Source organism: Terrapene carolina, unplaced genomic scaffold (assembly GCF_002925995.2).
Source record: "Terrapene carolina triunguis isolate 2854851 unplaced genomic scaffold, T_m_triunguis-2.0 Scaffold228, whole genome shotgun sequence".
In the NCBI taxonomy this organism is placed as follows: Eukaryota; Metazoa; Chordata; order Testudines; family Emydidae; genus Terrapene; species Terrapene triunguis.
In genome coordinates this window covers 3,617,151-3,630,076 of record NW_020664579.1, presented here as the reverse complement: position 1 = coordinate 3,630,076, position 12,926 = coordinate 3,617,151, and the positions used below count along the sequence as shown (strand labels likewise).

General features: G+C 45.6%; 1 protein-coding gene across 1 annotated transcript in view; it reads left to right on the top strand.

The window, feature by feature from the left end:
* XKR6 (XK related 6) overlaps window positions 1-10,919 on the top strand; it is a 297,975-nt gene extending 287,056 nt beyond the window's left edge. Inside the window, exon 4 of the mRNA XM_026656352.1 lies at window positions 9,955-10,919. Within this exon, the coding sequence (XP_026512137.1) occupies window positions 9,955-10,919 (965 nt within the window). The remainder of the gene's footprint in view (window positions 1-9,954) is intronic.
* The last annotated feature ends 2,007 nt before the right edge of the window (window positions 10,920-12,926 follow it).

Here is a 12,926-nt window from a genome sequence, read left to right as displayed (position 1 = left end):
GACTTTCTGAGTGACTTGGGCAAATCTCTTCGTGCCCCCATCTGTGAAAAGGGGATCCCTCACAAGGGAGGTGCTCAGATACTACGGTGAATGGGGCAGTATAAGTAACTAGATATATATGGATAGGAGCATAATGCTGAGAGATGCTGGACCCCTCTTGTAAGTTACTCAGTGCGGCTCGTGAGATGCTGAGCAGCAGTTGAAGATGCTCAGTATCTCACAGGGGTACTCATCAATTCACCAGATTGACCTGTGAGACATTAGAGGTGGTAGTTTCAGAAGTGCTCACTCTTGAACTAACTGCTCCCACTGAAGCCATTGACTTCAACGTCAATGAAGTCATTGCAGTCATTGAAGTCAATGGCTTGAAGTCATTGTCTGAAGTCATTGACTTCAAAGGGACCAGAGATAGGTCAACACTGAGAGCTTTTGAGAATCTCACCCAAGAAAGTTGGCTTAACTAAGATTTAAAAACCAGTAATACTGTATGAAGGTCCAGTGGCCACCATGCATTGTGATTGTCTAGTCTGACCTCCTGTATAGCACAGGCCATAGAACTCCCCAGAATAATTCCTAGAACATATCTTTTAGAAAGTCATCCAACCTTGGTTTAAAAATTGCATGTGATGAAGAATCCACCACAACCCTTGGTAAATTGTTCCAATGGCTAACTATCCTCAGTGTTAAAAATTTACACCTTATTTCCAGTCTGAATTTGTCTAGCTTCAACTTCCAAGAATTGGACTGTGTTATACCTTTCTCTGCTAGATTGAGGAGCCAATTATTAAATATTTGTTCTCTGTGTAAATACTTATAGCCTGTGATCAAGTCACCCCGTAACCTTCTCATTACTAAACAGATTGAGTTCTGTGAGTTTGACTATATGACACGTTTTCTAATCCTTTAATCATTTGCATGGCTCTTCTCTGAACCTTTTCCCATTTATCAGCATCCTTCTTGGATTGTGGGCACCAGAATGGACACAGTATTCCAGCAGTGTTTGCACCAGTGCCAAATATAGAGATAAAATAATCTCTCTACTCCTAGTCGAGATTCCCTTGTTTATGCATCCCAGGATCGCATTAGCTCTTTGGCCAGAGCATCACACTGGGAGCTCATGTTGAGCTGATTATCCACCATGGCCCACAAATCTTTTTCAGTGTCACTGCTTCCCAGGATAGAGTCCCACATCCTGTAAGTTTGGCCTACATTCTTTGTTCATAGATCTATACATTTACATTTGGCCATATTAAAATGCATATAGTTTGCTTGTGCCCAGTTTACCAAGCAATCCAGATTGTTCTAAATCAGTGTTCTCTCCTCTTCATTATTTACCACTCCCCCCCAGTTTTTGTATCATCTGCAAACTTTAGCAATGATGGCTTTGTTTTTTTCCAGGTCATTGATAACGATGTTAAATAGCATAGGACAAATAACTGATCCCTGCAGGATCATAGAATCATAGAAGATTAGAGTTGGAAGAGACCTCAGGAGGTCATCTAGTCCAACCCCCTGCTCAAAGCAGGACCAACCCCAACTAAATCATCCCAGCCAGGGCTTTGTCAAGCTGGGCCTTAAAAACCTCTAAGGATGGAGATTCTACCACCTCCCTAGGTAACCCATTCCAGTGCTTCACCACCCTCCTAGTGAAATAGTTTTTCCTAATATCCAACCTAGACCTCCCTCACTGCAACTTGAGACCATTGCTCCTTGTTCTGTCATCTGCCACCACTGAGAAGACCGGATACATATCCTCTCAGTGATGATTCCCTGTTTACAATTACATTTTGAGACCTATCAACTGCCGTTTTTTTGTCCATTTAATGTGTGCCATGTTCATTTTATATCGTTCTAGTTTTTTAATCAAAATGTCATGTGGTACCAAGTCAACCGCCTTACAGACATCTAAGTATATTATGTCAGCCCCATTACCTTTATCAACCACACTTATAATTTCATCAAAAAAGCTATCAAGTGAGTTTGACAGCGTCTAGTTTCCATAAACCCATGTTGAGGTGCAATAATTACATTACTCTCTTGTAATTCTTTTTTAATCAAGTCCCATATCAGCCGCTCGCTTATCTTGCCCAGGATCATTGTCAGGCTGGCAGACCTATAATTACCAGGGTCATCCCTGTTATCCTTTTTAAAAATTGGCACATTAGCTTTCTTCCAGTCTTCTGCAACTTCCCCAGTGCTCCAGGACTTATTGAAAATCAACACTAACCATCCAGCAAGCTCCTCCAGCAGCTCTTTTAAAGCTTTTGGATGGAAGCTATCTGGACTTGCTGATTTAACAATATATAAGTCTAGTAGCTTCTGTTTAACATCCTCCGGAGTTATTAGTGGAATGGAAAGTGTTATCACTATGTAATGAGACTACTTCTTCTGTTTCCCCCCCCTCCCCAAATGCAGAACAGAAATATTTATTAAACACTTCTGCCATTCTGCATTATGAAAAATAATTCTACCATTTCTATCTAGTAATGGGCCAGTACCAATGTCAGAATTCTTTGTTTTTACCCCGATATAACGCTGTCCTCGGGAGCCAAAAAATCTTACCGTGTTATAGGTGAAACCGCGTTATATCGAACTTGCTTTGATCCGCCGGAGTGCGCAGCCCCCCCGCCCCCCCGGAGCACTGCTTTACTGCGTTATATCCGAATTCATGTTTTATTGGGTCACGTTATATCAGGGTAGAGGTGTATATTTAAAGTACTCCTTATTGCCTTTAACTCTGCTGGCGATAGGTTTTTCCTTGGCTTCCCTTATCAATCTTCTACGATTCCTAACTTCTGATTTATATTCACTACAAACACATATTACTATGTAAAATAATCAGTGTTTGTCAGCAGTAACCAGCAACTAATCCTGCCTTTTCTCTCTAGATATCTGTGTCAGCTAAGTGGAAGCAGGATCTGGGAGCGACAAGAGAAGAAATGTAGGAAGGACCAGTGATAAATTGTCAGGAAAAATAAATAGAAAGTCAGTGAGGGAAAGAAAATAGAAGGAAGATATGACTAGTCAGCTAAAGAAAGTCTGAGAAGGGATGCGAAAAGCCATGCAAAGGAAGACTTAAATGTGCCACATGGTTTGAGACTGAGTGAAGTGACTGAGGAGAGGATTCTAGGATAGCAGTGTAGGTAGCATTGCAGAAATCAAGGTATGATCTCATGTAACACTCAGAAAGTGGTATTGAATCTTCAACTTCCATTTGATAAGGGCTATAGGAATTGCTATAGCTGTGGTCCAAGTAGGCTGGTGTCCTTTCTCCATGAGTGTCCAGTAGAAGGGGGCAAGAAACCCAATAGTGGACAACTAAGGAATAGCATGTTTATTGGGAGGTGTTTCTTCTTCCCAGCCCTTCACTAAGAGGCTGGCATATATTCAATAGAGACACACAGACAAGAGACTCTGGGCATTGATTCAGAGAAATGGGGCTTGTGTCCATTAAAACTGGGGGATCCCCAGGATAATAAAACAAAACATCAGGCTTCCCGACACAAACCTCTCCTTCTACCTCATCCCCCCACAGCCAGCACTCCTCAACATTTCTCACTGGGCACATTCCGCCGTCTCTGCCTGTGAGGCCCAGATCCCAAAGCTCCTCCCTTTGTCTACTCCTGAGTCCCTCTTACCAACAGAGCACCCCCACTGGGATTCATCTGCAGCGGGAGCAACGGCCTGAACCCAAGCCTCGTGATGGGGTTTGAACCCCCAACTTATTAGCCAAGGAGCCAGGGTCACGTATAACATCACTGCAAAATGGGAACCTGTTTAAAAGGCTGCTTAAAACTGGTTTTCAAAAAGATCCACGCATCTAAGATAACGCTCAGTTTTCCATTTAAGAGATTACACAAGAGTGAGCTGAATGGTGCTAAACACCTGATTCACACGGGGCCCATCCTGGAGTCCTTACTCAGGCAGAACTCGGACGGGAGTAAATCTCCGAGAGGACTAGAAATGATGCCATAGGCAATGAATCACCGGACCCTGTTTCATTGATTCCCAGAGTCGGATTATGCATCGCTCATGAGAATGCTGGGACTACGCGAACGTGGATAGGAATCCCGTCGTTTTCACAGATTTTAACACAAACAATTCTGTATCCAAATAGTTGTGCTGAGAATGTCTGATTCGCTATTTGTTATTCTGTTTGAAAAAATTACTCCTCCAATCAGGCTGCAGAAATAATACCATGTGACTCAGGCAACCGGACACTCAACCTGAGTAGCTTATAGACAAAGGCCCGGTTTACCCATGAAAGATTTACAGGTATAACTATTTTGGTTAGGAGTGAATTTTTTTACCAAAATAGTTATACCAGTACAACCCCCAATGTGGGCGCAATTATACTGGCAGGTGCCTTATATTGGTATAGTTTATTTCCCTTCCTGTACGGGGAATAAATGAAACTGGCATACACACTTTTATTCCAGTATAACTACCTCCACCATGCAGGACCGGCTCCAGGGTTTTTGCCGCCCCAAGCGGCAGGGAAAAAAAAAAAAAGCCGCGATCGCAATTGTGATCGGCGGCACTCCCGCGGCAGCTCCACCACGCTGCTTTCTTCTTCGGCGGGAATTCAGTGGCAGGTGCTTCCCTCCAAGAGGGACCCGCTGCCAAATTGCCGCCGAACAGCCCGACGTGCCGCCCCTTCCCCTTGGCCGCCCCAAGCACTTGCTTGCTGGGCTGGTGCCTGGAGCCGGCCCTGTCACCGTGGGGATGTGGGGGTGGTTGTACCACTTTATACAAATATAGGTAAAGCAGTACGACTTTCTAGTGTTGACAAGGCCAAAGTAAGCAATCCCTTAATTCACAACATTGTTTCTGACTTGGCATGTTTAAACAGGAGAATAATGAACGGCAGATACCAAATACTGTAATGAGAAAGGTCAGAACAGCACAAAGAATTGCATGGTACACCTCTACCCCGATATAACGCGGTCCTCGGGAGCCAAAAAATCTTACCACGTTATATTGGGTAGGGAAGGCTCCTTGTCCCCTGACCGCCCCCCCCCCCCAAGACCCTCTGCCCTTTATCCAACTCCTTGGCCCCGGCCCGGCACCCTTAACACGCCGCTCAGAGCAGTGTGTCGGAGCCGTCCCTAGAGGGGTGCGGGGCCCGGGACAAGTCAGCCTCCCTGCTAGTCTGCCCAGCGCTCTCACCTGCCGCTCGCCTCCTCACCCCACCTACCCAACCACCTGCCCACCGCTCGACTCCCCGCTAGTCTCCTCACCGTCTGCCCGGCGCGCCTCCCCCCGTCCACCCAACTGCTGCTCTCCTGCTCGCCGTCTTCCCACTCGCCTGCCTCCTCAGCCCCCTCCTGCCTGCCACTCACCTCCCCATTTGCCTCCTCACCCCGCTTGCCCACCCGCCTCCTGCCCGCCTCCCACCCCTAACACGCCGCTCAGAGCAGCGTGTCGGAGCCAGACACGCTGATCCGCCGGAGCGCGCAGCCCCGCCGCCCAGAGCGTTGCTTTACTGCGTTATATCCAAATGCGTGTTATATCGGGTCGTGTTATGTTCGGGTAGAGGTGTATTGTCAGCCCTAAGCATTCACAAATCTTAAGTCGGCACTACAAAAATCATGAGCTGGGTTTACAAATCGCGAATGGCCTAGAGGTTAACGCACCGGACTGAGACTCAGGAGACATGAGTTCTAGTCCTAGCTCTGCCAGTAGCCCACTGGGTGATGTTTGGGCAAGTCGCTGTGTGCCTCAGTTTCCCCATTGGTGTAATGACACTGCCTTTGTAAAGCAGTTTGAGATCTACTAATTGAAAGGTGCTATATAAGAAGCAGGTATTATTATTATTTTGGGAGATTATATGGGCAGATTTTTTTCTTAAGCTTTTCAGAGCACTTGAGTCACATTTTCAAGCTTTTCTCTGCAACTGGAAATTTGCAGTGAAATCCTGGCTGAACTGAAGTCAATGGCTTAACTCTCAATGACTTCAGTGGAGCCTGGATTTCACCTTTCCTTTTTTCTTTTTAAAGACCGCTGAGATTTGCACCCATTTGCGTGATTCCAAGGGCTCTCACTGTGGCTGGCAGCGTGCAGTGCTTCAGCGAGGGTGAGCCTGCTCACTCTCTGCCTGAACCTCTCCCCCTGTGGGTCTCCACATTCGGGACCGGGCAGAAGAAGAACTTACCCCACTAAAGGTTAAGGCACTGGGCGAACAGAGCCTCAAAGGGAAGGGGCCAGGCAGCCCTCAAAAGGAGGAGAACGCTGACCCTAGCCACAGCAGTGCGAGAGGCCACATTGGGACAGGGGTGGAGTGGAGATTCATTGACCCCATTCTCCCCCCACACCCACTCCTCCTGGCCGCAATGAGAAAAGTGGCCAGGGGTGTGTGTGTATGTGGAGACGGGAGTGGAGATCCAATCCTCCAGCCCCAGTGAGAGACAAGCAGACATGGAAGAAGTCTGGGGATAGGGCATGTGGGGGGGAGAGATAGGGTTGCCAACTTTGTAATATTAAAAAAAACGGACGCTCCAGCAGGAGTGCCGGAACCTCCCCTGCCCCACCCCTTCCCCTGACGACCCGCCCCGCCCCTTCCCCTAGGCCTCACCCTGCCCCCTCTCTTCGCCCCCGAGGCCCCGCTCCTGCCCTGCCCCTTCCCCCTGAGTCCCCACCCCCCGTTCGCTCCTCTTTCCCCCTCCCTCCATCGCTCACTGCTTTTCCCCCTCTCTCCCCATCCCTGCGTGGGTTGGGAGGAACTCACCTGCAGAGCCAGGGAGCCGCCCGATGGAGGTAGGAGCTGGCCCTGGCTGAGTAGGGGCTGGTGATGACTCAGCGTCTCCCCGCCTGCAGTAACCAGACTTTGGGTGTCCGTTCAGTAGATCTGACACTGTCAGGTCCCCATTTTGACCGGACTTTCCAGTTGAAAACCAGACACCTGCCCACCCTAATGAGAGTGGAGAAAGGGATAATGCAGATTTGCTCCCTAATGTCCCAGTCCAGCCCCAGGGAGCGATACAGCCACTGAAGGGGAGTAGAGATGCGTTGCAGAGAATGAGTTTTGGTAGGGCTGTTTCCCGTTTCCAGCCACTGGGCACAGACACAGCCAAATCCAGCAGGGAGATGGAGTCTGCAAACATGAGGGCTGGTGCATTTCCCAGTTGTTCAGCCGGCTCTATCATGTCTCTGAATTCACGTTTAATTGCCTTTGTTTGTCGTTTCCTCTTGTTGGCAAGTTACTTGACCCTCCTCTTGTTCTGCTCTGCACAATGTTTTGCCACCATCTTTTAATTATGGTACAATTTCCATATACAGCTCCTGCGATTATATTGTGTTAACACAGTCCTGATGTTACCCCGTGTTTTTCATTGGCGTACATGGAGTGCCGTTTAGCATTTGACCCTGGCATCGCAATGTGGTTTATACAGACTTTTGCTGGCATCGCCTCAGTTTGTTCTCCGCCAAAATGTGCTTTTCTTGATGTAACTTCGTCCTTGGCAAGTTCTATATAAAATAATCAACTTTCACGTAGACCATGAAAAAACACCAGGGAACTTAAGCTTTACAAATATTAGAATTGATCCTGGAGTAGTTATTGCATAATTTCACCTGATTTTTTTTTAAGGGGGAGGAGGGAATGGATGGTGCCTTTTTTGTCTCCTGTTGGCGTTGGGGGGGAGGAGTAGGGTGTCCAGATGTCCCAATTTTATAGGGACAGTCCTGATTTTTGGGTCTTTTTCTTATATAGGCTCCGATTACTCCCCACCCCCTTCCCGATTTTTCACATTTGCTGTCTGGTCACCCTAGGGAGGAGGTTGGGGGGATCTATAAAGAAATCCTGAAAGTTTTGGTTTGTGTTTTTGGTTTAATTCAGCTTGTGTTTTATTTTGGAAAATATAGACCCTGCTCCTGCCCCCACTGAAATCAATGACAAAACGCCTCAGCTCCTAGCGGTCTGAGTCTTCTAGCTTTCACAACACATTGCTTGGTCCACCTTTTACCCTTACCCATAAAGGGATGATGACGGGGTAGGACTGGACAGTGGTGGCATGGGACTTTGGTGGCGATTTTGTGGGTGGATGGGATCGATTAATCTTTGTTTTCTGTATGTTGTCACTGGGTTATTCAGTTTGGTCCTGGGGTAACTGGTGGGTCTGTTTAATATTGTGTTAATAAAATACATCTAGGGCACCCAGAGCATTGGGTGGGCGTTATTTTATCAATCCAAATAAATTAGCAAAATAAATATTGACTTTAATGGTACAGGATTAGGCCCATGAGGAACAGCTTGTGTCTTCCCTCTTCTTTTTGGAGATCCATAAACCTGGGCTTGGGGAATTTTTCTATACCCCTTTATTGAAGACACAGGGGTCGGGCAGGAGCTTAAATCTGTGAGGAAACTGCTGAGCCGGCCTAGGTCAGCAGAAGGCAGTGTGCTGAATCTACTAGGAGCATATCGGCTCAGAAGGGGCACAGAAAAGGGGATGTTCTGTGGCAGCTGGAAGGGTGGTGAGTGAGGAGTGGCCAGAGGGGATCTGGGAGAAGCAAGGTGTTAAAGGAAGTAGGTGCTATTTGAGAACCACCGGGTGCTAGAGCACTAGGGCCTGAGTTGTGGTATGCAGAACATGCTCCCAAGGGCTGATTCAGGACAGAGGTTGGTGGCCGCAGCAAGAGGCGGGTGGTGATGACACCTCCCTCACAAGCCCTATTCAGGGCTCGTCTTCCCACAAACCAGATAAATCCTGCAACATGCTGACAGCCTTCCGCCCTCAGTAAAGCCACTGGGTGTGGAGGGCGGCCCGCGCCTCCCAGCAAGCACTCAGCAGCACACAGTGTGCCAACGCCAAAGGGCTGCCAAGCCGCCTCCCCTGTGAGGTGCAGCACGCTCTCAATTCCCGCTGGGTTCACTCGGAGTTAGGAGCATGCGCACCTTGAGAGAACAGGCCCCAACCCTGGCTCGGTAACCCGCAGTGACCCTGGTGTTCACTAGCTCCGGGGGGGTCACAGGCTGAGGACAAAACTGATCAGCTGCATGTTTTCGCTGCTGGTGAAGTCAAACAAGTTAATATGATGAGGGCTATGTACGTTTATTTGGGATTTTAAATCAGATGCACGCGGGGTCTGGATCTGCACACCAGAGCTGGAAGGTGTCAATTTAATCTCAGACATCCCCACGCCAGCTCTGTTCAAGCCAGTGCACTAAAAACACCGCGGCGGCTTGAGCAGCAGAAGGGGGCTAGCCGCACATGTGTGTGCCTAGGGGCTCAGACGGGATCATACTTGCAGCGGCTAGCCCATACCGACGCTTGCACCGCAATGGCTGACGCTTCTGTTTTTAGCGCACTAGCTCAATCAAAGCTAGCACGAGCTGCAAATGCTGCCTCCCAACCCCAGCATAGACATACCCACAGTTACTAGAAAACTGGTCACCCTCTCTGTCCCAAAATTTGCTCACCCCATGTTTAAAGCATAACAGCCCTGCCTTGTATTAAACATTTTGCTGTAACTATATGACACTACAATATAGCAGACACCTCTGATGGCTACCTTAACAATTTGGAGCAGAGATGGTTCTATGCTACAAAATTTGGATCCAGATCTGGATTTCAAATGTCCGAAAGGTTTTGGATCTGGGAGTGTGGTACAGATCATTATAAGGATGGAGACGATTTGTGAAATGCAGATGCACGTTCAAATTCCAATCCTTCCTTGTTAGCTCTGAAAGTCTGGGGGTAATTCAGTTTCGGGGGTTTCTGGATCAGGCTTATCACTAATATAAAATACACCTGTGCAGGAGTCAGATAGATAAAGACTAAATGTTCATTGATGGTTCTGATATTGATACTTCTGCATTTCTCTACTCCTCGAGATTTTTGTAATGTGTTGTACATTACTTGCTACCATACCTGCCCCGTGACAATAAAGTAGTGAGTGAGTGACATTCTCAATCTATACTATTGTTTGACTCTGTGGATTTGTGTCTTCTGGCAGGTGTGTCCTCTGTGGCGTCCCTGATGTCCCTGGCTTGGGTGCTAGCCTCCTATCACAAGCTTCTTCGGGACTCTAGGGATGACAAGAAGAGTATGAGCTACAGAGGGGCCGTCATACATCTCTTCTGGCGCCTCTTCACCATCTCATCCAGAGTTATCTCTTTTGCCCTCTTTGCTTCCATCTTCCAGCTCTACTTTGGGATCTTTGTAGTGGTCCACTGGTGTGCCATGGCTTTCTGGATCATCCATGGTGGGACTGACTTCTGCATGTCTAAGTGGGAGGAGATCCTCTTCAACATGGTGGTAGGGATTGTGTACATTTTCTGCTGGTTTAATGTCAAGGAAGGGCGGACTCGATACAGAATGTTTGCATATTACACTGTAGTCTTGACAGAGAATGCTGCCTTGACGCTCCTTTGGTATTTTTACAGAGATCCTACAACTACTGACTCATATGCCGTGCCAGCACTGTGTTGTGTCTTTCTTAGCTTTGCTGCTGGGATAGCTTTGATGCTCTTCTATTATGGTGTGCTGCATCCCATGGGGCCGAGAGCTAAGATTTTTGCCAGCTCCTGTTGCGCCGAGCTGCTCTGGGGCATTCCTTTGCCTCCTGATGTTGAGCCCATGGCACCCGAAACCCCTGGGTACCGGGGGGCCCAGGCTACGCCTACCAGAGCGGTCACGGAGCAACAGGAGGAACTCACAGCTGACACTTGCTTGCCAGTTTTCCAGGTGAGAGCAATGGTGCCATCTACTCCATCTGGGCGAGCCTACTACCCAGAAGGCCCTCTCATTAAGATTGACATCCCAAGAAAGAGATACCCTGCATGGGATGCCCATTTTGTAGACAGGAGGTTAAGAAGAACTATCAACATTCTCCAGTATGTCACCCCCACAGCTGTAGGTATTAGGTATAGAGACGGACCTCTCTTGTATGAGTTGCTACAATATGAGTCTTCACTTTAAAGCTCCTTTTAAAAAAAAAAAAAAAAAGAGGGGATCTTATTTTTGTTTATGGTAAACACAGATCATGAAACAAACACACACCTTCAGATAAGCTTTCTTTCTGGCTGCTGTATGTATAAAAAAAAAGATAATCTCTATGTTTTGTAAGTAAAAACAAAAAGAAAAACTTTTCTTTTGTTTTTTACACACAAGAAACAGTATTTCAACTTCCACACCTATGATCCACAGGTGGAGAAGAGGCGTCTCCACGTCAGAGTTTTATACCTTACACCAAGTGTAGAACATTATATATGGGATTGGTGCTGATTGAAAAATAAAAACAAACAAACAAACAAACCTACAACTGCCTTATGCCCTTAGGTGCTGAGTTTCATTAAGTACTGTCACCTTTCTCATGCAAAACTCTTGGGTGATTTTATGCCAGGAAAAATAAAAAAAACCTAAATACAAAACTTAAAAAAAAAAAAAGAAAAAAAAAAAAAGAAACGAGAAAAGAACAACAAAAAAGAAACATACAAAAGGTATTGCTGCTCTTATTGGATATAGGTGAACAAGAAATACGTCTAAAGATGAGAAAGCAAAGCAGAAAAGCCCGAAAAGAGTTTGAATCTCAAATGGTTGAAAGAGAAGATCAGGGCTGTAACACAATTTGGCAACGTGTTTATAACATAGCTTGGTCCCACCTATGCAGGCCAGACCAAACCATGTTATAAATGTAATCCCCTGATAAAATTGTTTCCTTAGTGTAAATGGGCCATATGTGATGGTCAGCTGTACTCAGTTTGCACCAAATTCACAAAATAATACCATACCTGATCTCACTCACCACAGTTTTATCCAGTGTAACTCCATTGATTTCAATGGACTTACTCCTGATTCGCCCTGATGTGAGTGAGCCCAGAAAAAGGCCTTCCATCTTGATTTCTGGAAAATAACGAATCTGCGTTCTTTAAATTATACACCAAAAATATAATACTAAAGTAGATTTACATATATCTAATAAAATATTTCAGTAATAATAAAACTCAGCATAGTAGCAAAAAGAAAGTCAATTTAAAGGCACAATACTTGATCGGTGACTGGCAAAATAATTTGACCTATTGTATCATTTTAAGGCTGTGAAAAGGCATACATGTATTATTTGTAATATTGTGTAAGGCCTGTTATGTCTCATTCAGCGTGAGCCTTAAAGTGATTGTAAAGCATTCTTTGTTTTGTTTTTTTGTTTTTTTTAAAGGAAAACAAAAAAGAAAATTAGGATAAAATCTTCAAACAGTAATAACCTGTAACTGACGCTTTTCTAAAGATGATTTGGTGCTTTGTATTTTTGTTGATGTTGTTGTTGTGATTTAGCTGAGAATTGTTCAACTCACTTGGTGCATTCGGGGAACCGCTGATAAACGTTTTATGTCACCTTCTGCTGTAAGTACGTGGCAAGAAATAACACCACAGGAAATCGAGAGCGTAGCAAGGTCATCACCGTTTAGCTTAAGAGTTCTCACTGCAAGGAGACACTTCCACCTCCATTGATGGCAAAGCTTTAGAAGGATATCTGCTAGAGGTCTGAGACATTTCCAGATAATCTTTTTGGTGCGTGAAGGTTTACATTTCTTTATTTCTGTGTTGAAGTTTCTTTGTTTCGAGTTAAATCATAGGCGGTGTATATGTAATACCATTTTTGGTTTCAAGAGTATGCTCCTTTAAAAGAATATTCCCGTTCCAGGGCATTTTTTCAATCCCACCATCCCTCTACTTGGGGGGGAAAAACAACAACAACAACAAAAGATATTTTTAAGTGAATACTGTAGTATTTTCTCTGTGTGATTGCAATTTTTTATTCCAGAAATACTGTAACTGTCTAGGGTGCAAAATTCCCATGTTGAACTCTTCTGAAGAGAAAATCAACATGGGGAAAAGATTTTTTAATTATGATTATGATTTTTTTATTTGACAAATCCTTTTTTTTTAATTACAGTAGGTATTTAAAGAAACTAGTACAAATTTTAT